Source organism: Misgurnus anguillicaudatus, chromosome 22, assembly GCF_027580225.2.
Source record: "Misgurnus anguillicaudatus chromosome 22, ASM2758022v2, whole genome shotgun sequence".
Classification (NCBI taxonomy): Eukaryota; Metazoa; Chordata; class Actinopteri; order Cypriniformes; family Cobitidae; genus Misgurnus; species Misgurnus anguillicaudatus.
In genome coordinates this window covers 22317501-22341510 of record NC_073358.2, presented here as the reverse complement: position 1 = coordinate 22341510, position 24010 = coordinate 22317501, and the positions used below count along the sequence as shown (strand labels likewise).

Here is a 24010-nt window from a genome sequence, read left to right as displayed (position 1 = left end):
TATTTAAATGTGCTCCCTAACTCAAGTCAAACCTAGAATGTTGACCAAACACATCAAACACATTTGAAGAAAGTGCATACAAAGTGCGTTGTGCATGCAGTATATTTGATTTGCAGTGTTGGAAAGTGCAGTTAAGATGCTTTTTTGAACTGTAAAGGCAAATATTTGTTTACATATGGGTATTGGATTATATTTTAACCATTAAACAGACTTGGCAGGTTGGCAGATGTTTTTACAAACAGGTACACCATTAATTGCCTTCCACATTTTTATTGCTTTTAATGTGGGCGTATCCTTCGCTACAGTCTCAAACTATAGACTCGCCGCGATGAAGACAGAACCTCTGATGATATCCAATCAGAAAATGTGCTGTGCTATACATTATTACATTACTTGCAACTTGCTATGTCCTACTATAATATCTTTACATTTGCTCTTATGTATACCCAAACATTATTAGGACCAAGATTATCATCATGTAAATGTGGTGATTTTTTGCCTTTTGATCTAAAAAGTAGCTGTTAGTTGCCCTCATATATTTTGACCCAGGTTGTGGAGACCCCAAAATATTTCTAAATGTCAGCTGGTCTTTATGTGCCTTCTGACCTTTTCAGAAAAGGTCATCTGTTCTTCATGAGGTTACTTAAAGTTGTACAGCTTGTCCTGTATTAAAATCCCTGTTTTTAGAGGAATACAGGTAAATCAATTAGCCTAAAGTATGATAAAAAAAATTTCATTTACAAATAATATTATTGAGTTCTCAGAAGACTTACTGAAATGAATGTAATGTCTGCATACACAAACCATTTATTAGTTGTAATGTTATAAAGTTTGGAGATTCCTATTTAAAACATTCCTATTTAAAAGTCAGCTTATAGGTACAAGTACTTTACAAGGCATGCCTTAAATAATATGTCTCTCAGGTTTTTAAACACTTTGTTTATTGAGGTATTATAAATAGTAACAGTAGGCCTATCACAAAGTAAGGATATTCAAATATTTTTTCTGTTAAAATAACAATTATTAAAGCTGCAAGCAGCAATTGAAGGGCTCTCGCATGCATGGACACCGCTACCCAATAGCATTAAGGTCTTTACACACCGGGACGTTTCCAGCTGCTGCTAAATGCGCACGAAAAACGTCCCGGTGTGTAAAAACCTTTAGGAAAGAAGTGCACAGTGGGGATATGAATTTAATTGAGTATATATATATATATATATATATATATATATATATATATATATATATATATATATATATATATAGGTGCATATTCAAAGAAATTTTGATTTTTAGATCGCCTTTTGGCAGCAGGTGTTGCTATAATTCTATGTGAATTATAGCACATAGACCCTTGTCAATTGTATGAAGTCTGAGACACGTTGACATTGTGTGCCTGAGTTACAGCAGCATTCTGTGTTATGGTGAAACATCAAACTTTGCCAAGCCGCCACAGACACGCCCTTTATCGAAAATTCAAGATTTTCGCACTTCATCATTGCAAAGTCCTTAAGATCAGACTGACCAAATATGATGATGTCAGATTGGACGTTTTAAGCCTGAGTTAGAACAACTTCCTGTTTTATGGCAAAAAGGCTAAATTTGGCAGGCCGCCACGGACACACCCTCCAATGAAAAGTCAAGATCGCCGCAATTTAGCAATGACACAAACCAAAAATGGTTATGATTTGATACAATTTCTAGAGTTTGTTAAAGTATGAAGCCTGGAAATGACCAAATTTGCACCCAAATTACAGAGATCATTCAAAATGGCTGATTTGTGGGGTTTAGAGATTGACTCCAAGACACATTTTTGTAGGTCTTGGGGTGATTTATGATCCTACAACATTTCACACCTGTGCATTTAACGTAGCCGGGGGGCTGCTCCCTTGAATTTTTGAAGGTGGCGCTATAAAGCCTTTTTTACAAAAGGCCTTAAGATTAGACTGACCAAATGTGATGTTGATATAGTTAATTCTCTAAGAGCAGTAAGTCACAGCGTAAAACGTGCCATTTCCTGCTGCCTCTAGGTGGCGCTATGACTGTAACTGAATATTGCAATGTTGATGTGTTCAGGCCGGGACCCTTAACTAATGTGTGAAGTCAGGGGCAGAACAATTTATGCCTGAATTACAACAGCTTCCTGTTTTATGGCGAAATATCACAATTTGCTAGGCTGCCAAGGACACGCCCTTCAACGATTTATCATCGCAAAGGGCTTAAGATCAGTCTGACCAAATATGATGATGATTTGATTAAATCTCTAAGAGCATTAAATCACAGTGTAAAACATGGCTTTCCTGCTGCCTCTAGTTGGCGCTATGACTGCAACTTAATAAAGGCATGGAAATGTGTTCAGGTCAGGACTCTTATCAAACATGTGAAGCGTGGGTCAGATTGGACAAGTTAGAACAACTTCCTGTTTCAGGGCGAAAATGCCGAAATTTGTCAGGCCACCACGGACACACTCTAGGAGGAGTTCGTTAAAGTATGAAGCCTGGAAATGCCAAAAATTGCACAGAAATCACAGCGAAAATTCAAAATGGCCGACTTCCTGTGGAGTTTAGAGCTTGGCTCCAAGATACTTTTTTTGTAGGTCTTGTGGTGATATATGTAGTGATGGTCGCTTTCGAAGAACTGCTTCACGAGGCTTCAAAACATTTACAAATCTTTTGTTTCGTCTGATGATTAACCACTAGGGGGAGTTGTAAAAAAGTGTAAAATATTTGGACAGAACTGCATTTACACTATTTTGAGGTGTCGCCAGCAGGTGTCGCCAGCGTGTGTGGTGTTTCGAACGCTTCAAAAAACGGAATACATTTTCAAAGCAATTGGCTCAATTGATTCAAAGCTTCGAAAAGCTTTGTTTCTCCCATCACTACATATATCATCCTACTAAATTTCATACCTGTAAATTTAACAGAGTGGGGGGGGCTGATCTCTTGAATATTTGTAGGTGGTCCTCTTGAGTCATTTCATAACGCCCAATTGTGCAAACTATAGCACATGTAAATTTTCGCCACTTCTGACACGTGTGCACATTTTCATGAGTTCTTGAGCATGTTAAGGCCCTAAAAAATTCATTTCGGAAAATAATAATGAACTGAGCAAAAACAGTAGTGTTTTTGCAACTTTATTTGATACTTTTTTCAAGATTTTTGTATTGAGTGCAGTCTATTATTTTTACTGCTTTTGGACTTTGAACTAAAGCTCTAGAGCAGTGGTTCTCAAACTTTTTCCACGTGCACCCCCCCCCCCCCCCTGACAAATGTGTTCTTAAACATAATATTTTCATTAAAAAAAACATATTAAATTATACAAAGTAGTGCTGTTAGTAGCCTTATTTTTTAGGTTTAATTTCACAGAATTCATGATAAATTAATGTATTTTATAAAATGGCATAAAACTGGGGCCTACACTTTTAACGTAGGTTTGAAAGGAACCTAAACTTGTCAATCATCATTAATCATGGTAAACGTGAGTCTCCGTGCCTCTGCGCCCAGCCGCAATTCTTCTGGCATCTCTCCTCCTTCACTGCATTTTTCTTCTCTTCTGTTACTTGGAATTGGGTCTCGAGCCCGACCAAGATTCGAGCTGCCTTCGAGAACAACAAGCCAAGTTCGTTTAGGTTCCATTAATTATTAAGACTAAATGGGCAGGCAAACTAGTAAAAACAATGAAAGTAAAAAACAATCTGCCAAAATATGGTTTTACACGTCTATAGAAAATATACTATAGCCTAAATAAAGCAATTATTAATTTTCCTAATGCATGGTTGTTATCTTTACTTCCGTTTAAAAAGTAAATTTCGAAAAGGACGATTTTCAGCACGTTTGAACAGCAACTCAGCGACCACAACCACCCCCCCCCAATCTCACCCCCCGGTCCGCGAATTTTTTTTAAAGCTGACACCGGTCCGTGGTGAAAAAAGGTTGGGGACCCCTGCTCTAGAGGCTTCAGATCTAAGACTACTTGAGGTTTGAACTCTATTAATATTGAAGTATATTTCTATATGGAATTTAATATATTCATTACATTCCTTATCTAGGAGCCATTTAGGATGAAATCTCCATTGTGGAGGACTGCCTTGTAACCTAGGGTCAAGTATAAATAAGTAATGTTGGGGCATGACCTGAAATTATCATCCCAGATATATGACAGAAGTGTTGCTGAAATACACAATTCTGCAATATGACTGATGGACAAGTATGAGTAACCATTTTAAATCCTTTATAAAATAATTAAGGGTCTTTCTGTTTATGCTATTGATTAAGACCAGTTGACAGATCTCTAATTGGATCCAATGAATGTACAATTAAAACCCCTCCCATTATGCAAAATCCCGAAAGGGTGTATAAAGTTAGAAAAAGGGTTTTTTTCCAAGAGATTTATTGACAGTTGTTCTCAACAATGTTCAAAAAGGTATTTTTTGGTATGCACAGTCTGTCAGAAAAAAAGATGTGTTTAATTTCAAATAATCCTTGCTACTGCTATAAAGTTCCTTTGGTCTTTTTGGCCAGCCAATTTTAATTTCAGCAGCCACTAACACTAACATAGATTGTCTGGACTAATGAAGTAAACCTTAGGCCTTAGATTACGTTAAATTAAAAAAACATTAGGCTGTGATAGACATACAATCTGTTCAGTATATTTCCAGTATAATGCAACATTAAAAATATAAATTTACTCCCCCAAAAAGTCTAATGGAACCTTGATTATAAAAAATAAATTCAATTAGACCAAAGACCTTAAGGCACAACAAATGGACTTATCATCCATCCAAAATAAGGTCTATAAGGTTTTCAGAGAAAATGTCAAATATAATGTAAAGATTTGTGTCCCAAATTTTTTTTAACATAAAAAACACTTACGACATAATTTAGACTAAAACAGCTTATTCCAACTTTACTAACACTTCATTGATGTATAGATACATATGGTGTTTGAAGTAGGATCTCAAATCTACATACATTTTAAGAGCAAGAATATATTTTGGTGTATTTATTTGGAGTGTCAAGTATATAATGATTTCTGTATGTTGTGTGTTTAAATCTTCATTTATGATGTTTCTGAAAGATGGAGATGTACTCCTGGACATCATCAGGGGAACCCATCACCACAGGTACCCGCTGATGGATGCCCTCGGGCTGGATGTCCAAAACGTTTGTGGTACCTGTAGTGGCCATTCCTCCTGCCTGCTCCATGATGAAGGCCATGGGGTTACATTCATAGAGTAGTCTAAGCTGAAATGAGTCAAACAGAAACAGTGTTTTACTTCACATTCAGATTTCTGACTAAAGTTGTCAAGATATGAACAAGAGCTCTTCTATTTTCAGCATAATTTAACCTTCATTTTTAGATACTATAGCACCCTCTACAGGCCTGTTTGTGGACATAAAAATCAAAAAGTATATGATACTTTGCATTTTTATAATGCTGCTGTACTGTGCAAAAAACAGCATGTTACAGAGAGACACTCTCACTGTATCTGTATCACAAGTATCTCCATATAACGGATACTTTCAGCTCAAGTTTAAAAGATAAAGTAAAGTAAACAATGCATGACACACCTGTCAGGCGACGTGACACTAAACGAAAGAACTGGAACAAAGGTTGTTTACTTTATCTTTAAGTAGCACAGAAGGTAGAACAGGACTATCCAGACACTTAGGCCACACTTCAAGATTATTCAATGCACACCCATTCAATGGCCTGTCGTCAATTATTCTTTACATTGTATATAGTCACCATTGGAAGCATTGGCAGACTTATGTTATATATAAGAAGATATATCAAGGTATAGATATATCAAATACCTTTCCTTTGGGGCTCTTCACATTAGCAGGGTAAAGGAAGATTCCTCCATACACCAGGGTCCGATGCACATCGGCTACCATAGAGCCTACATAACGAGCTCCATAGGGTGCACTGCCATCCTAAACACATGATAACAATTATTAATGATTTATAACCTTATTTCTGGTTGTCATAAAATGTCCCAAGTTTTTTTTTGTAAACAAGCCAAAAGTGACCAAAAATTGCATGCCCAATCTCCATAAAATTAATTTAAAAAGAGATTCAAAGTATAGCAACCCTCTGGGTCTGTTTTTAAGACACTTTGCACTTTTTTGTTCACTCTGACTGCATATATAAAATAATATAGACTTTTTTGTCAAAATATAGTCTATTGTCATGTTTTTAATGTGCAGACAATTTTGGCTGCTTATTTCACATTCACAGTACATTTTTGCTCTATAGTGGATAGTGCAGATTAAGGGGTGATATTATCCCCTTCGCAGGGACGGATTGGCAATCTGTGCATTCTGGAAAAGTCCAAAACGGCCGTTCAACCGAAGGCTGTCTCCCGGCTGTCGGCAAAAAAGTCTAATAACGCAATATGAATAGCAAACACTAGGGGGACTTATTCAATCACTTATATGCTGCTACGTGTAAAAAAAATGAGGAAGAAGAGTCGGCCTATTAGGCCCTGTCCCAAATGGCGCACTTCATGTGGACTTTCGGTCTCGTGGCCTTTAATTGTGCGTGCTCGCTTAGTCTACGAGTCCGTAGGGTGTCCCATCTGTCATTTTTATGCTTTAAAGTGTGCTCATCAGCATCCCCTTTGCCCCCTTGATGCGGTCTTTGGCGCTGCAGGAGGCTTTGCGCACTTTACCAACCCAGAAGTCCTTACGAAAGAGCAAACAGACCAATCAGACTACAGAAGGGAGGAGTTCACACTGACGGGCAACTTCTCTTCCTATTTCTGGCGTGACGGTTGAGTCTGTCCCAAAATACGACTCCGACCCACGTGGACTCGCATCAAGGGTCCCTAAAGTCTGAACTACGTGATGTCATCAAAGTGTGGACTCTGAGGAGGAATACAAGTCCGGAGTGTGCCAATTGGGACAGGGCCCTAGCCGTGATTGGTCCCCTATTTGAGAAAAAGTCCAGGGCTGTTTTTTAGCGCCAGTCCGTCCCTGCCCTTCTGACATCACAAGAGGACTACTCTCTGGACTACTGTCATGTTTTAATTTTCGTAAATTAACTTCTAGTATATAGACAAGATTGGACATATCTTTAACAACTTCACTTTTGTATTACATGACAAAGTCATACAGGTTTGTAGCAACACGACTGTGAACACTTAAAGATCAATGTAATAGTGTATTTTTGATTAAACCATTCCTATAGGCTCCAATCAGGCTAAAATGAGTAATGTTATAACCTTACTCTGCTTTACTATTATTTCATTTAGTTTGAAAGAAAATTATATTTAAAGGCATACTGAACCTCCGGGAACTTTTTCTTCTGCAGGTACTCTGTGACGGCAGGATCGAAATAAAGGGCATAACCTTCATTCAGACTGTAGATCTTTCCTCTCTTCTTAATTTTCACATCTTTATCCACCAGAATGAACTCCCCAATTGCCTGACAGATGTTGAAAGACGGTATTCAAAACTTGGCAGACGCTTTTATTAAAAGCGACTTATACTGAAGTGTCATTCTATCAAATGCAACATTAACATGATTTATTATTCCTTCAGTTTGTAAAAAAAAACACATTTACAGTAAACACATGTACGGTAGAATCCTAAAAATAAACGCATGACTGATTATTGGGCAAATAAAACTTACTGGATCTAACATGAAGCAGTTCACTCCCTGACCAGTAGAGAGCACAACCATGGTGGCACTGCCATACAGCGCATACCCAGCAGCCACTATGTTTCTCCCGGGCTGTAGTGCATCCTTCTCTGATGGTTCGCCATCGGTGCACTTTGAACAGAGAAATCATTAAAAATACATTTCTAATTGTATTATGTAGTACAGTGGTTCTCAAACTTTTCCCGCGTGTGGCCCCCCTTGTGTACGGTGCAATCCTTCGCGGCCCCCCCAAAGAAAATTTATGACAAAAAATGTTCTAAAATTTAATTAAACAAAACATATTAAGTTACTAAGTAGTGCTGTTGGTTAGTAGCCTTATTTCTTTTTAGGTTTAATTACACAGAATTCATGATAAATGAATGTATTTTATAAAATGTCATAAAACTGGGGCCCCCCTGGCACCATCTCGCGGCCCCCCCTGGGGGCCCCGGACCCCAGTTTGAGAACCACTGATGTAGTAGACTCTCATGATGTGTGTAACTGCAAATCTATTCAGTACGTTTGTTCATACCTTTCTGTAGATGGCAAAGATGCTCCCAATGGAAGCAAGGCAATCGATGTTGGATGAGCCATCCAGAGGGTCAAAGCAAACCACATATTTACCCTATGCACACATGCAAGAAGCTTTAGTTAAATAATATAAAAAAAACAGGAATTGCTGGAATAACCCATGCATAAACATAGTTACAACTTGTGACTCAATATTTAAACACACTGTTTCCACTACACATGTGCTATCAGAAAGCACTATATACAGTTTATATGCCTTGATTGTGTGTCACTACTTACTCGTCTATCAGGCTCGACTATTATAGCATTTTCATTTTCCTCTGTCACCATTACACATGAGGTGAAGGACGATTTGATCATGTTGATGACAAGGTCATTGGAAAGGATGTCCAGCTTCTTCACCTGATCACCTGTCACATTGGTGCTTCCAGCAATGCCATACCTACCAGAAGAGTTCAATTATATCAGATGGTGTATTGGTGAATTGAACCAAAATATAATGCATAATGAATACACTGGATTATTTATGTGAAAGAGATTTAATTCATTTATTTTATATACAGACTTCACAGGACTATGAAGAATGTTTGCTTTCCAGTTCCGCAGGTATTTCAACATCAGCATGTCGACTGTTTAAAAACTGAGGCAAACTACACAACGCTACAAATGTTTTAAAATTCAAATTGTTTTTATGCATGTAAAATATTCATAAGTTTGCAAAAACATACTCACAGGTGGGCGATACCTGCTTTCCTCACAGCGGTCGAGATTGCTTTTATAGCCGTGCACATTGCATTGAGAAGAGTTGTCAGCTCGCCCGTGCCTTTAGCTTTCCTGCCCTCTTCAAGCAGAAATCTCGTCAAAGTTACAACATTTGTATCGAAAGAGCCCCGGTCTGACATGGCTGTATAACTAAAAAGATATTGCTTATTATGTAAATATCTTGCTGTAGTAACTGTTGTAAGTCGAATACATGTAACGCCTCTCGCGGAAACAAAACATAAACGCGGAAATAGTGCGCGCTATAGGGGGAGTATAGAGTTAAACCAATGAAAACTGCACAGCCAGAGGAGTGGAAAGTTGCAGAAAAGTTGCATTGTGTAGCTGGGGGTGTGGATTAAAGGCCCTCTCGTTTCGACTCTGATCTCTGCTGTGTCATCATGATAGTGGGTTTATCACAGAGGGGAGATCACTTTGTGGATAATTTAGTTGTTGTACGTGACCTCGTCGATCAGGACAGTAACGGTGTGTAAAACAACAATTACTGTACACTGTAAAAAATATTGCTGTAATTATGCAGCTGGTTGCCAGTTACATACTGTAGAAGATAAAGAATGAAAATGTTTCATGTTCATTTAACTTTGAACAAACTGTTGCCAGTAAATAACATAAATGTAAAATCTACAGTAAATTCCTGGCAGCTAGTTAATGTAATTTCTAAAGATTTTTTTTACAGTGTAGGTGTTTAAGAAGTAATTTGGTTGTTTTTTATAAGAATATATACAGTGCGCAGACTCAGTGTGTACATTGTTTCAGAGCAAATTTTAGTTTAAAACATTCTTTTTTTTCAGTTCAGATTTATTAGAAGAAAAACATGCAAAAAAAATCATAACATGTAGGCTTACTCTGCAAAAATGACTTTCTTACTTAGTATTTTTGTCTTGTTTTCAGTACAATTTTCTTGAACCAAGATCTTTTTCTTGATGAGCAAATTATGAACTAAGAAAATAAGTCTAGTTTTTAGACAAAAAAACCTAAAATGTAAGCACATTTGGGCTTAAAACAAGCCAAAAAGTCAAGAAACATTCAAGAACACGTTTGGCACGTGCCCATACATATACTGCAAAAAATGATTTTCAAGAAAAAAAAATTCGTAGTATTTTTGTCTTGTTTTCAGTAAAATATCTAAGAATTCTTAAATTCAGATGCTTTTTCTTCATGAGCAAAACGACCCAAGAAAATAAGTCTAGTTTTAGACCAAAAATATCAAAGTATAGTGATTATGTGCATAAAACAAGCAAAAAAATCTGCCAACATTTTTCTTAAACACTAAATAAAAAAAAAATCAAGAAAAATTTGCTAACCCCATTTGCAGATTTTTTTTGCTTGTTTTATCTACAAAATCCCTTAAATTTGATATTTTTGGTCTAAAAACTAGACTTATTTTCTTAGGTCGTTTTGCTCATCAAGAAAAAGCATCTTAATTTAAGAATTTTTTAATATTTTTACTGAAAACAAGTTAAAAAATACTAAGAATTTTTTTCTTGAAAATCATTTTTGTGGCTAGACGGTGCGAATATTGCTCCTGTTCACGATGTTGTGTTTTTTTTCTAATATTAAATTTTATATTTTATAACATTTACATATAGAATATATTTTTATAAAGTACCTATGCAAAAGTGACTCGTTTTTGTTCTTGAGGCTCTGCACTGCAGCGGCTTGCTCTGCATTGCGGTAGCTGCCCCTTTGGTGCTTGTCCCCACATTACTGCTTGCTGTTATATTTCTGCTTCTTCTTCTTTTTCCTCAATGAGTCTATGGCAGTCTATGAACCGTACATAAAATTTTGGCACACTCATAGTAGTGGTCCGTTACATTTATCTGACCAACTTTAGAGTCACTTTCAAACGGTTATAACTTTGATCCCCCTTGATCTACAAAAACTCTATTTTGTACATCTGATTACTCTAATCATGCTCATCGCATTCAACATCTTACATTAAGATGCCGTCCATTACAGAAACTATCATTTTGAAAGGTACAGTATTACATTTTTTCGCTACTCCTCCTACAAACTTGGACAGCGCCAACTACAGGGTGCAAGATCTGAAGAATTGCAATTTTTTATCATAACTTTTGAAATGTTTGTCAGAAAATTATGATCTTGGTGTTTATTCCTCTGGTCATGCTGGATACCAATTATGAAATTTGTCATGAATGTATGCATGCTTAGGTTCCCAAAGTTTTAACTATACTTTTACAGTAGGTCAAGCAAAGAGTGACAGAGGCATCAAACCTGTAATCCAGGGTGGGGCAACGTAATTTTTTTTTGCAATTTTAGAGTCGACCTCAGCGCGCAGTAACATCATCACTCCTGACTACTCCCCCTCTCGCTCAAACTTCCGTCAATATTACTGCACCCGAGGTCGAAGTGCTGCAAACTAAGTGCTCTTCCACCATACAATATAGTTCTCATTTTTTTTTCGCTCAAAGAATCACCACGTTATATTTTGTGCCACCATACTTACTCGTGTAACTACTTATGTAATAGGAAAAAATTTGAAGTATTTGGTGGCTTCTAAATTCCTCCCTGTTTGGACTGTGGCTAGGCAAAATGCTAACACATTCACAACACCCTGTACAAAGATTAAGTGCACCAATTGAAAAAAGATAGGTATGTATTGATTTGTCTGGGTTGGGGTAGGAACATAGTGGAATATTGAAAACTGTGGTGTTTTCCTTTAAGATTGGTAATACATATGTAGCACTTCACTTTCACTTAAAAATAGGAGAACTCTGGGTTCAACAACGTTTTCTATAACCATAAAGCTTATTAAAGTGATTAAAATGTCTTATCTCACTATTAAAACAAAGACAGCTGAAAACTGCTATGCTGAAAGAGCACAGAGTTTATTGCTTGAGGTCCTGAATAAAAGATTTAATATTGTTTACAAAGTTGAATAATGTTTAATAATATACAGAAATACAAAATACATTAAGCCTCAAGCATACACATTTTCCCAATGCATTTACCTCACAATGATTTAGTGATTGTCATTGAAAAGCAAAATAAGCTTGTTATAATTACAGTTTGCTGATGTTGTATCTGTTGTCTTTTGCTGGGTATTGAATCTTTTGCGGTATCTTGCCTAGAATTTCACAAGAAAGTTTGGTTCCTATTCAGAAATAAAGTGTGCAAATTAATGTGCATTTAACTGTGCAACAAATGCATTTGTATGCAAATTTATTTTCAGTGCAAATTCAGAAAACAACAATATGATTTTACCCATGTTATATTATCATTTTACTACAGATGAAAAAATGATTAAGGGGCGGTTTCCCGGACAGGGATTAGACTAGTCCTAGACTTAAATAAATGTAAGAGGTGTTCAAACTGAAAACAACTTGCACTGACATATCTTTAAATACATCAGTGCCCTTTGTTGTGCCCAAAAAATGCACACAAGTAATGTTTTTAGTAAGGCATGTTTGTTAAAACTAGTTATATTTCCTAATTAAACTAAGGTCTTGGTTTAAGCTAATCCCTGTCCAGGAAACCACGCCTGAGAGTTTACAATGATCCAGTGTTTGCCTTTCATAATGTAGAAAATTCATTTATTTTAAAGACAGTTGTGTGCCACTTGAAAATACTGTAACACGGGACATTTTACATGTACTGTAACTACAGTTTATTGCTTATATTAAAAGGCAAGCTTGGTTTTCTGATGAATCAAGAATACAGATAAGTTGTGCACACCTAAAACCCTAACTGGCTCAGGAGGAGGACAAAAACATTGCAATCTACTGATAAAAAGGGAACGATGTTCTTCCACTGAATATTCACGTATGCCCTGCATATGTGGACATTTAGTGTTCTCTTTATTTATCTGAAGCTTGCTTTTTTACCACCACATCACTGTTTCACTATTTTGACTTCTCCAGTTTTGTTTTAATCAAGATTATGTTGTATGACCACTCTAATCTCATAGAAATTTCAAAATAATCATATCTATCTGCACTTCTGTTTGCTGTAGACTGCAGTTCAAAAGATTCACAAGTTAGTAACTTCATTCACTTGCAAAAATTGATTGCAATATAAATTTGGTTAAAATAAACAGTGTTAATGCAGAATGCAACCTTTTCAGTTGAACTAATGTACATATACACATTTGGCAGATGCTTTTATCCAAAGTGAGTTACTGTATAGTGCATTACAAGGTAGATATTTTTTATCATGTGTTGTCCATGGTTCAATCCCATGATCTTACTAATGCAATGCTCTGCCACTGAGCTATACAGGAGACGTTTCAGCATTGTTGCATTTTACCAAATTCATAATTGGCTAAAAACAAGTGTTACTTTGAGATTAGATCATCAATGAAATAGTTTTTTTAAAGGCGGAGTGCACAATGTTTGAAAAACGCTTTGGAAAAGGAGACGGGCCGACTAACATAACACACTTATAGCCAATCAGCAGTAAGGAGCGTGTCTACTTACCGACATCCTTGCCTGGTTGCGTATGTGTGGGGCAGGTCTTTTAAAAGAAGGTCCAGATTCTATTGGGGTAGGAGCGTGTTTGTTTAGGTGATTTCAAATATCAACATTGGCTTTCAAACATTGTGCACTCCGCCTTTAAATACTGTACCTACTGTAATAACAAACTATGAAATAAACTTCCTAATACATAAAACGTATAACACATATTAAATTTGAGGGAAAATGAATTAAGATGCACCAGAAGTAACACATGCACTAAAATGGTCAAATATCATTTTATTAATTTGTAAATAGTGCACTGAGAATCATTATTTTTATAAAAGATTTTACCTTAAAAGCTAAATAGGTTTACAAGACTGTTGTCAATGCCTGTGCACAGGTGATTAAGGCAGAATCATCTGTATAGATGGCTTTTATCCACCTGCTGGTTTTAAAATCCAAATCCAAAATATGTATATACAACATCAATTTTAAATATATTGCGGTATAGCCTAAAGGACGTTTTGTCATCTTATTGTGGGCTAAGTCGAATAACAAAACTTGACACTGCAGTTTTTCATAATCTGCTATATTGTCTCCTGTAATACTGAGACCGTCGCTATTTAGTATACAAAATACACCTATTCTAGACATTCTCATAGACTACAACCCAAAAAAGCAGTAACAAACGAGTTAAAAATAAATTGTACACGTCACTTTCACAGCAGTGATAAAACATCAGAAAAACAAACTTATAAACAAAACTGTGACATTTATTAGCAATGCTGCTTGTAGTTTAAGTTAATTTGCATATTGGTTTTGTACATTAGCATATTCTTACGAAAATATCACCCCTTCCCTAATCCCCACTTCATATAAAGGGAAACTATGACTTATTGTATGCAAATGTCTACATTATTTGTTGAGCACAAAGACAGAAGAGAGAAAATAAAGTTGAAAATGGGTAAGAATTTACATCTGCTGTATACAGTCTTATGTACGTTTTATTTTACATTTAGTAGAGAGTATGAAAGAATATGAGGGTCAAATTTTCCTCCTCTTATCCTCTGTTTCACTTCAGTATCTTCTATTTTATGTTTATTAAAACAGCTTTACATGGGCTACCCTCAGAATCATAAAACAAAATATAAATCACCTTTTTTATGTGTTTGCCTCTTTTTCATGTTTTCTTTACTTACCTTGGTATCCTGATTTTGTCTGTGCCATCTAATGCCGTCTACCTGATGCATATAGCAATTGAAACTGTCAGAAGAGATGAATATTTTTGTTCTGAATAAAACATCTTAAGGGGACACACAATTTGAGTTAACATGATTACTTTTTACTACATCATTTTCATTAAGATCTTCTCTCATTTTGCAGTGGGCGTAAATTTGGGACCTCTACATTTGACTGAAGACACAATAAGTAACTCCACAAAGCAAGAGGAAGGCCTACCAAACCTTAAAATCTTCAAGATATTTGTGTATTTTGTCATTTTGATCATTGGTGTCATTGGAAATGGACTTGTCATCTTTGTGACCAGCTACAAAATGAAGACAACAGTCAACTCTATTTGGTTTCTTAACTTGGCAATTGCAGACTTCATTTTCAGTATGTTTTTGGTTTTTGACATCGCTGCTGATTTCGACAAGAATATATTTTTGTACTTAGGCAAAGTCATACATGCGTGCTATTATTTTGTTTTTCTGCTAAATATGTTTGCAAGTGTTTTCTTTCTGACAGTTATCAGTGTGGACCGATGTCTGTGCACATGGATGGTTGTGTGGGTTAGGAATAAGCGAACTCTAGTCAAAGCCAGACTCATTTGTGCATTTGTGTGGATTTTATCCATCTGCTGCAGCATCTCTTTTTTCACTCTTATGCATTTACAGAGATTTTTCCCAGTGGCTATCTACACATTTATGTTTATGGTGTCCTTTCTAATTCCCTTTTTGATTACTGCATCTTCATACATAGCTATTGGCATGCGGGTAAAAAGCCTCAAAAGAGGAAAGCAGCTACGCTCTTATCGGGTTATTATATCGGTGGTTCTGGCTTTTTTCATATGCTGGTTTCCTTTCCATGTACATAAACTGTGTCTAATAAGTGCATTTAAGTATAACTGGAGTGACAGTGCTAAACGAAAACTTTCTGCTGCAACATCATTTGTATACTGCCTGGCTCATCTAAACAGTTGTCTTAACCCTATTCTCTATGTGTTCATGTGTAATGAGTTTAAGATAAAACTGAAAAAGTCTCTGCTGCTGGTTCTCGAGGCAGTTTTTACAGAGGAACATCTGAATATGAGATCAACTTCACTTCCTCACACCTCTCAATGTCAGCAGGTACCAAATGTTCAGATAAACGACACAACCATCTGATTCTTTGCTTGCAGCCAAGAGAACAGAACAAGCTTTTAATTTCAGTCTTTAGATGAGGTTTCTCAAGTAATCCATCTCCTGTGTAAAGACAAACAGAAAGTCCCACACCAAACTATTGCCAACAGATCAATGTATTGATGAGGAGGAATCAATCTATACAAATCTTTTAGAATAAAGTTTAATTTGTAATTGTGACTTACTCACTGAATGTTTTTCTCATTGTTTTGTTATACACAACCATTATGTTGCAACACTGTTAGTGTAAATTTTATTTGATCATTAAATTAATCATAACCGAGAAAGGTGTTTATTTCCTGCTTTAAACGTTTAAAGTCCCATTTAATGATTATCAGGAAACAATGAAGCTCACAGATAAGTCATTTGTAAAAAATACCACATATTCTAAAAAAATTAAAGTTTTCATTTTATTTTATTTTCATGACGACTTTAACTTTATTCTTACTTAAAGGCAGAGTGCACAATGTTTGAAAAACGCTTTGGAAAAGGAGACGGGCCGACTACCAAAACACACTTGTAGCCAATCAGCAGTAAGGGCCGTGTCTACTAACCGACATCCTTGCCGGGGTTGCGTATGTGTGGGGCGGGTCTTTTAAAGATGCAGTATGTAAATTTTAGCGGCATCTAGTGGTGAGGTTGTAAATTGCAACCAACGGCTCAGTCCACTGCTCACCCCTCGCTTTTGAAACACTTTAGCTGCGTCCTAAACCGCCTACTACATACTATATAGTACGCAAAAAGCAGTAGGCGAGGCGAGTAGTATGTCCGAATACATAGTATTCGAAAAACAGTATGCGAAAAGTACCCGGATGACCTACTTCTTCCGGCTAGATTTTGCAGTGTGCATACGATGGACGCTTCACTATCCCATGATGCCCCGGACGAGAAGTTATCCAACGAAGAAGACGAGGCACGCAGCTGTTTTCGCCGGTTTTCGCGCTGAAATGACATGACGTGATGACGATGTATGTCACGTGATGTATCAACATAGCGGATGTAGTACGTCCGAATCTCATTCATACTACCAGGATTCATACTATACAGTACCTACTGTTTTAATGCCAAGTAAGTAGGTACTTCATCTAATTCAGTATCTACTATACAGTATGCGGTTTCGGACGCAGCCATAGAGAAGCTACTGTAGCCACCACCGGACAAACAGGTCATCGTCGAAGACAACTTAGTAAAGAAAGTTTGTCTGTTAAGGGCTTCTGTAGAAACATGGCGGCACAAAATGGCGACTTTCATGTAAGCGGACCCTCTATGTATGTAGATAAAAACATCTCATTCTAAGGTAATAAACACATAACGGTTCATTATGAAAGGTCTTTACACCCCTGATAATATAGTTTTGTATATTATTTTGCATTTTTGTCAAGAAATCCTTCTAAAAATTACACACTGCACCTTTAAAAGAAGGTCCAGATTCTATTGGGGTAGGAGCGTGTTTGTTTAGGTAATTTCAAATGTCAACATTGGCTTTCAAACATTGTGCACTCCACCTTTAAGCTGTCTGATTTTAATATACATTGTATTTCTGTAATTTCTGCTCTGAGGTGTCATCTCTGTCGGTGATTGGGCATTTAATGCTTGCACGCACCTCTGAAAGCCTAGATAAGCTGCGTCAGCAGAGTGGCACAACCTAAAGCGCATGCGTTGAAACTGAGGTCGTCGTGGGTACGAATCCCGTGTGACGCGTTACGTTAATCTACTAAGATTATGTTTTAATTCTCACCTACTCTTCACAACCTGTCTTTTTTCACTCGTCTGTCTGTATTTCTGCCGTCTTTGGTCTTGTTGCTCTGGGCTGCTGTGGTGCATGGCCCTACTGCTTGCAGTTATATTTTATTGTGCATCCATGAAATACCCAAATGTATCGCTAGAGGTCAGTCCTGATTAATAACTAACTTTTCAATCAGAAATAAAGTCATGGCCTGCATCCCATTTCGCCTACTATGCCCTTAAAGTATATTTCAAAGTATATGTTTTTGTTATGATAAAGACATTTGAGTACTTTAACAAAGATGGGACATACTAAATCTAATTTTGACTACTATTTAGTACGACAGAATTTGAATTGGGATGAGCACACTATTTCCTGCTGTGGCACACTATGACATAATAGAGAAATGTACGCTTTCAACTTTGTGTTTTTTTTTTTCTATAAAGTTTAAAAGAAATGTCTATAAATGGAAATGGAAAGTGTATAAAAATAATATTTTGGTTTAGTGTGGAAAAACTATTGGTCTGCACAGAATTCAGACCTGAACCACCAAACACATTTGGGATTAATTGGAAAGCATAATACAAGGGGTAAAAAGACATGTTCATTTATCTGGGTTAAAAATGTTATAAGAGTGTGAGTTTCTCTGTGTTTCTCTCAGTTGAAAAACTTTCTTTGCTGGATTACCAGCTCCTCCTATATGTCCCTATACAGCATCCAAAATGTCAATCCCACCACAACTCTCTATAATCATCTATATATGGTTGCCAAGCCCACATTCCTTCAAGAGTTACTGCTTGTTCTCTTTTCTGGCTCTGCAGTAGTAAAACTAAATACCAATAACATCCAAACTTCAATAACTTAGAACAATAATACAAAGGCAATTAAAACAGAAGTAAGATTAATAATTTACTAAATATTTTTTTTTAGATAAGAACATTCTAGTTGCAGTTTAGGATTAAAGACTGCACATTTTTGTGAAATAAAAATACAACCTTGCAAAGTTCATATTCACTGGATCAGAAAAAAATTGAAAATGACCACACAATACAGATCTTCAGCCAGTATGAAAAACATTATTTAATTAAACTTGGCTACAGAAATATAACCGTTTCAATAAGACATTTTACTTAAAACATACACTTAAAGAAAGCTGTGTGACTTTCGGTGGACTTGCTGATATAGTAGGCCTACGCAGTAAGTGGAGCACCTGTCTTTGTGTACTTAGTTATTTGCACGTCACGCTCTCGCGTCAGGGAACATCCATTGTGCGCGCGGCTCTGTTGCACGACGATCCGTGCAGGTCTTTTGCGCATGAGCACAAAGAGGACAATTTACCGGGACTTTTACAAAGGGAACGTGTGGTGACGGGAGAGGGACGTATAAACAAGCTTCTTCGGATAAAGGTAAGCAATTGTTCCTTTAAAAAAACCGTTGGTCGCACTTTTATAAACTAGACATTATGTCCAACTTGAGTGCACCCGCGAAAGTCACATAGACAAAACAGGTCTGCGAATCACTTATGCTTTTCTGGACGATATGGCGAGTTGTTAACTTCTGTTTTTAATGTAAACAGGGAAAGGAAGTTCTTGTGACAGTTCTTTAGGTAATACTGAATTTAATCCTGATATTTAAGCTGCAGAACGAGCATGCACACTAACATGGGAATATATGTTAAGTAACGTTAGGGTGCGTTGGTCGCGCGACTCTTACTACTTTTCAAAGCAAGATAAGATAGATTGCAATATAATTTTAATGGTTAACAGAGTATAGACCTTTCTGAGCCAAACAATATATCTTTAAATATAATGTTGAGACTTCAGTCACTTATCACATACCTGTTGAGAAATTTTATATTGAAGGATCTATATTTTTTGTGTCGCGAAACATGCGTGCTTGATGCTCCCGAAAGTATGAGTGTTTTTTTTTGGCGTTCAATAGTAATTAAGGTTGTCATTTTAATCGTTTAGGTAACACCCATAGAAACCATTGTACAAATGTAGATGCTGTCCTCTTGTCATCGGACAGGACGTAATTATGATGATGGCCCTTCCTGTGGAAACTCAGGAAGTTTGGACCGATTTTCATGATAACCTCCAAAGTAAGCTATCAACCAAGTGTGCACCCTAAAGTAGTGATTTGACACTCTTTCTTAAAGTGTTTCTTAAAGTTTTTTATACTGTAGCCTAAGGTCCGAAGGGCTTTCAGTTAAGAACAATACATCTTAACATGAGATCTTGTGCAGAGCCCCTCACAAAGACATTATTATCTGCTAGTGAAAAGGATTGTCAACATCATACAAATAATATCACCGGCAGAAATGAAACCTCTGTTTGGTGTGTCAAGGCAGTCGTCTCCTCTTTCAAACGGCATTTCTTGGATACATACATTCCCCTGTCATTTCAACAGCAGACAATTTTGAAATCTTCTATGGTGAATTTCTGTGTCGGATGTAATCATGTTGCATTCATTAAAAGTATGCGACTGAAGCCTTGGACCATAGTAAACTTTGTGAGGGGGTAATCCAGAGGAAAATTGGCACATCCACAGGGTGTCGACTGTTCTCCTGTGAGACCGTGAATGGTGCTGAGACATCTTTTGGAGGTAGTCCCAGTTGTTTAAACAGAGAACTGTTTCAAGATGAAAGTGGTCTAAAGCTTCCTTTCAGCAGTGGCATAATGAAAGACTATATTAAACAATGCGAGACCCCTGTCTGCCTTTATGCTTTCTCTTTAGAGCTATTCTTGTTGTTAAAAGTGGGATGAGAAGAATTTGCTGAGTGATAGTGGCAGTATTACAGAATGGTTATTATTTTTTAAATGTGAATTTTAGTTTTATGACACATGCCAGGAGTACAATCTACTGTTACTGTGCTGGCTACAGCATTGCATCTGATTTCTATGTAATTTTAAAGCACAGTTTAAAGTTAAAAAGTGATGGGCTTCGATCTAGTCATGTGGACATATGGCAGAAGCTACTCATTTGCACCTTACTGAGAAAGGTTTGCACATAAGGATCAAAGCGCAGTTCATGGTGAAGGGAACTATCACTTATGTCTGTCTTTCAGGCTGTAAAAGCCAAACGGCTGCTGCCTGTTTATACAGAGGAAATTACTTCCACTTTGCTGCTCGGTTAGAACTGTTTGCAAATCTGATCTACCTTCATTGCCATCCCTCAAAGCCTACCAACCACCTTAAGCATGGAGAATCTCTCACTGTATTGTGCATCGGTACACTCTGTGGTTTCTTTTCAACCCACGGTTGGGTCAAAAAGGCACAAACCCAGTTATGAAAATGTCTATATTTGTCGCAACACAGCATTTTGTGCTAAAACAACCCAGCGTGGGTTCATTTATAATTCGAAAGTTAGGTTTGTCCCTTTTTGACCCAACCATGGGTTAAAAACAACCCAGCGGTTTTAGAGTGTAATCATGATCTTTCATGCTATTTTCTCTAACGTCGTATCTTGTACATTGTCGTTTTTTGTTCAGTCTTTAAACTGATTCACAGGCTATTGTGGTTAATCCTGTATTGTGTCAAATATAAAATGATAAATTAGAAATGTGCAGTGTTGAAATGAGTCAAACTTTATGTAGCCGAGTTAACCATACATTTTTCCCCTTTGACATACAGCAGAATAAGTCATCTTTATGACTTCCTGGTGTTTGGACTCAGAATGTACATTGCCTGTGGTATAAACACATGGATTTGATGCCTCATTAACTTGTCTTTGTTGGAGGTGATGAGAATTTGATCATTGTGTGTCCATCAAATGCACTTAATATACCTTAAGTAAAAATGTATCTGGGAATATTTTGGAGACCATGGATACAAGGCAGTTGAATTCAGGAGGCTGGAGGTCTTGGTGTGCATTCCTGTTATCAACTGATGGTTATATCTAATCAGGGAGCATTTTAATGACTTTTTAAAAACTGTATTCTTAAGGCAGGCACTCTTGCTGACTGGTAAAAAGTTCCAAAAGGATGTCTCATTTGAGGTGCTTTTTGATAGATGTTTAAATGAGCTAGTAATTCATTAATTAGGTGATCAAAGTCGAATGTGAATTGTTGTGCAACCTGTTGTTTCTTATAGATGATGTTGGAAGTTTTTTTGTTTTTTGTTTTTAGCTTCAAAGTAATTACAAGAACTTTCCCACAGTTTGGCATCTTATAAGATCCTCAAATTGTCTGGAACATTCTTTAGTCATTTAATGTCATTTAGTGAAAGAAAAAAATATTCAACCCATGTAACATTAATTTCTTGAGCGAGTGAGTTGTCGCTTATTTCTTAAGTATCTCAAAACTGCTTTGTTAAAACTGCCTTTTCCTTTTTACACTGAATGGATTGATTGACATCTTGTCCTGGCCCTCTTTTCGAAGAACACTTGGTCATTTGAAATTTGTTTCGAGCTTAAAGCATTCCAAGAAAATATAGACACAAAAGCTCAAGTTTACTTCATCTTCTTAAGTCTCAAACATTGAATGTAGTTGGAATTTGGTTGCTGTGCCTTTACTGCAGTTTTTCATTTAGAATTTTTCTTGCAATGTATTGAAGTGGACAACTGCTTAACCATCTGATTACTAAATCATAGCATATTTAGCACCACTCATGGTTCTAAATGGATCTACATTGGTGCTACATAACACTTAAAGTGGTTCCCCTATGATTACGAGATTATGGTGATATTTAGCCCCTTTATCTAGAGTGTATTATCACACAATATGTCCAAACTGAAATGAAACCGTTTGCGCCTTTATCATGATGTCCAATCTTTTAGATCACGATATGGTCACCATCTCATAAGGAGCTTCAGTGAAGTTGCTTTTGTCTACCAGACACAGACATCTGTTTGGGATGAAGGATAAGGCTTTTGTGTAACTGTCATAGATAGCATAGTTGTTGATATACTGGACAACTGAATGTAGAATTTTTAAACCTTATTTTTTGGTTGACCTTGGCCAATGATTTTTTAAAGGGAAGGATGACGTCAATCCTTCAACACCCATGTTAATAAAGACCTTTTTTTTTGAGTATATAACACTACCGTTCAGACTTATCTGAGTGAAGTGTTTTCTTATATGGCTCTTTACTGCAACTTGAATTTTTTTTACTTTTCTTCAGCTAACTTTTTCCAAGAAGATGGCAATGTTTAAGTTTATACCAATAATGTGATTTTCCAAAAATTGGAGTATAGACTCAAAGGGGCAGGTCGTACGCCTCATGATGAAAAGGAAAATATTTTTATTAAAAACACTCAGTTAAAACTTAATTTTGAAGAAACTATTACAGAAAATGAACACTAAATACTAGATTATTAATGAATTAAATTAAAGGGTTAATAAACAAACTGAAGCAGATGTTGTAGAACGTCTGGCGAACGATGATAGATTGTAAAAACGGATTATTTCCCACTATTAATTACATTATCTTAAATGAGTGTAACTACTGTAGCATGTAAATAATGTGCATAAATAACATGAGCAAGAGCGCTCAACAAATATAGCACTCAACAGGCATGTGCAACCTAGCTAGCAGGTTGCTCAAACAACAATATCACCAGCTAGCTAACTTTAAATTTGCAAGAACTATAGACTAATACAATAACAGGCTTAAATAAACCCAAAACATAAGTCCACTACAGTTCTCACTGACACGCGTTTTATCAACTGGCTATCCTCCAGACAGTGACAGACAATTTCAGCTGCGTGCACGCTATTCTCCGAAATGCACTTGACGGCCTTTTGTGCAGCGAAATTATCATTTTTTGGACGACCAAGTTAAGGCGGTAGGGTGTCCCAGCTTAGGCGGGCCGCCCGAACTGCAAAGTGCTGCGGGAAACCTTGGGACTTAATCGCAGTAAGATGTTTACATGAATCCAGCAATTCCATTCACTCTTTTTTAAAATGTTTTTTGATTATTCGCTAATAATTGTGGTTGTTATTCACATAACCCAATGCTCGCATTTAGGAGTGTTACTGGCCACTGTTTTAATTTATTTACGTTAAATGACAAACATAAACGCATTTCGTTATTTAATGCTGTGATGATGACAGAAATATTCTATTGTTTTATACGCTGCTGTCGCGTTGTCTGTGCTGTTTCTGGATGAAGGCAAGACTGCTGACAACGAGTTCAGGGAAAACCTCCTAATATCAAGTTTACTATGAATTTGCGCATGATGCATGTCAATCACAAACATGCACTTCAGTTAGTGTGGTATAGATGCAATTAAAGTGTTTAGGCCTAAAAAAAAAATTTGTTTGGTTCCGGTTTCCGACCGACCCTGCCAATTTATGTGCGACCCAAATTTATTTTATGAGCTTGGGGAAGAAATAATACACATTAAATAAATACACAAATAAAAAAAATTTGAGGCGAACTATAATTTACCTTTTAGTACAGCCCCGTTTGTGTCAAGCACGCGTCCTCCAGCAACAAACAAAGCAGCTACACAGTCGTTAACACAATAGTTCACAGATCGTTATCGCCACTTACAAAAGCACTGTTAAAGTGGTA

At 36.7% G+C, this 24010-nt stretch overlaps 3 protein-coding genes across 4 annotated transcripts in view; 2 read left to right on the top strand and 1 right to left on the bottom strand.

The window, feature by feature from the left end:
• Positions 1-4446: 4446 nt before the first annotated feature.
• fbp1a (fructose-1,6-bisphosphatase 1a) lies at positions 4447-9226 on the bottom strand. Its single transcript, XM_055200108.2, has 7 exons — positions 8908-9226; positions 8455-8617; positions 8177-8269; positions 7636-7776; positions 7291-7428; positions 5817-5936; positions 4447-5243 (listed from the first exon to the last, which is right to left on the bottom strand). The coding sequence occupies exons 1-7, from the start codon at positions 9075-9077 to the stop codon at positions 5055-5057; spliced, it is 1014 nt and encodes a 337-aa protein (XP_055056083.2). The 5' UTR covers positions 9078-9226; the 3' UTR covers positions 4447-5054.
• Positions 9227-14791: 5565 nt separating this feature from the next.
• Positions 14792-16056, top strand: LOC141358954 (C3a anaphylatoxin chemotactic receptor-like). The gene has a single exon (XM_073861005.1). The coding sequence runs from the start codon at positions 14924-14926 to the stop codon at positions 15752-15754; it is 831 nt and encodes a 276-aa protein (XP_073717106.1). The 5' UTR covers positions 14792-14923; the 3' UTR covers positions 15755-16056.
• A 2687-nt stretch (positions 16057-18743) lies between these two features.
• The window catches only part of kank1a (KN motif and ankyrin repeat domains 1a), a 76671-nt gene continuing 71404 nt past the window's right edge, over positions 18744-24010 (top strand). For both annotated transcript variants that reach the window (XM_073860854.1, XM_073860851.1), the window contains exon 1: positions 18744-18901. The gene's annotated coding sequence lies outside the window, so the exon portion shown is untranslated. The remainder of the gene's footprint in view (positions 18902-24010) is intronic.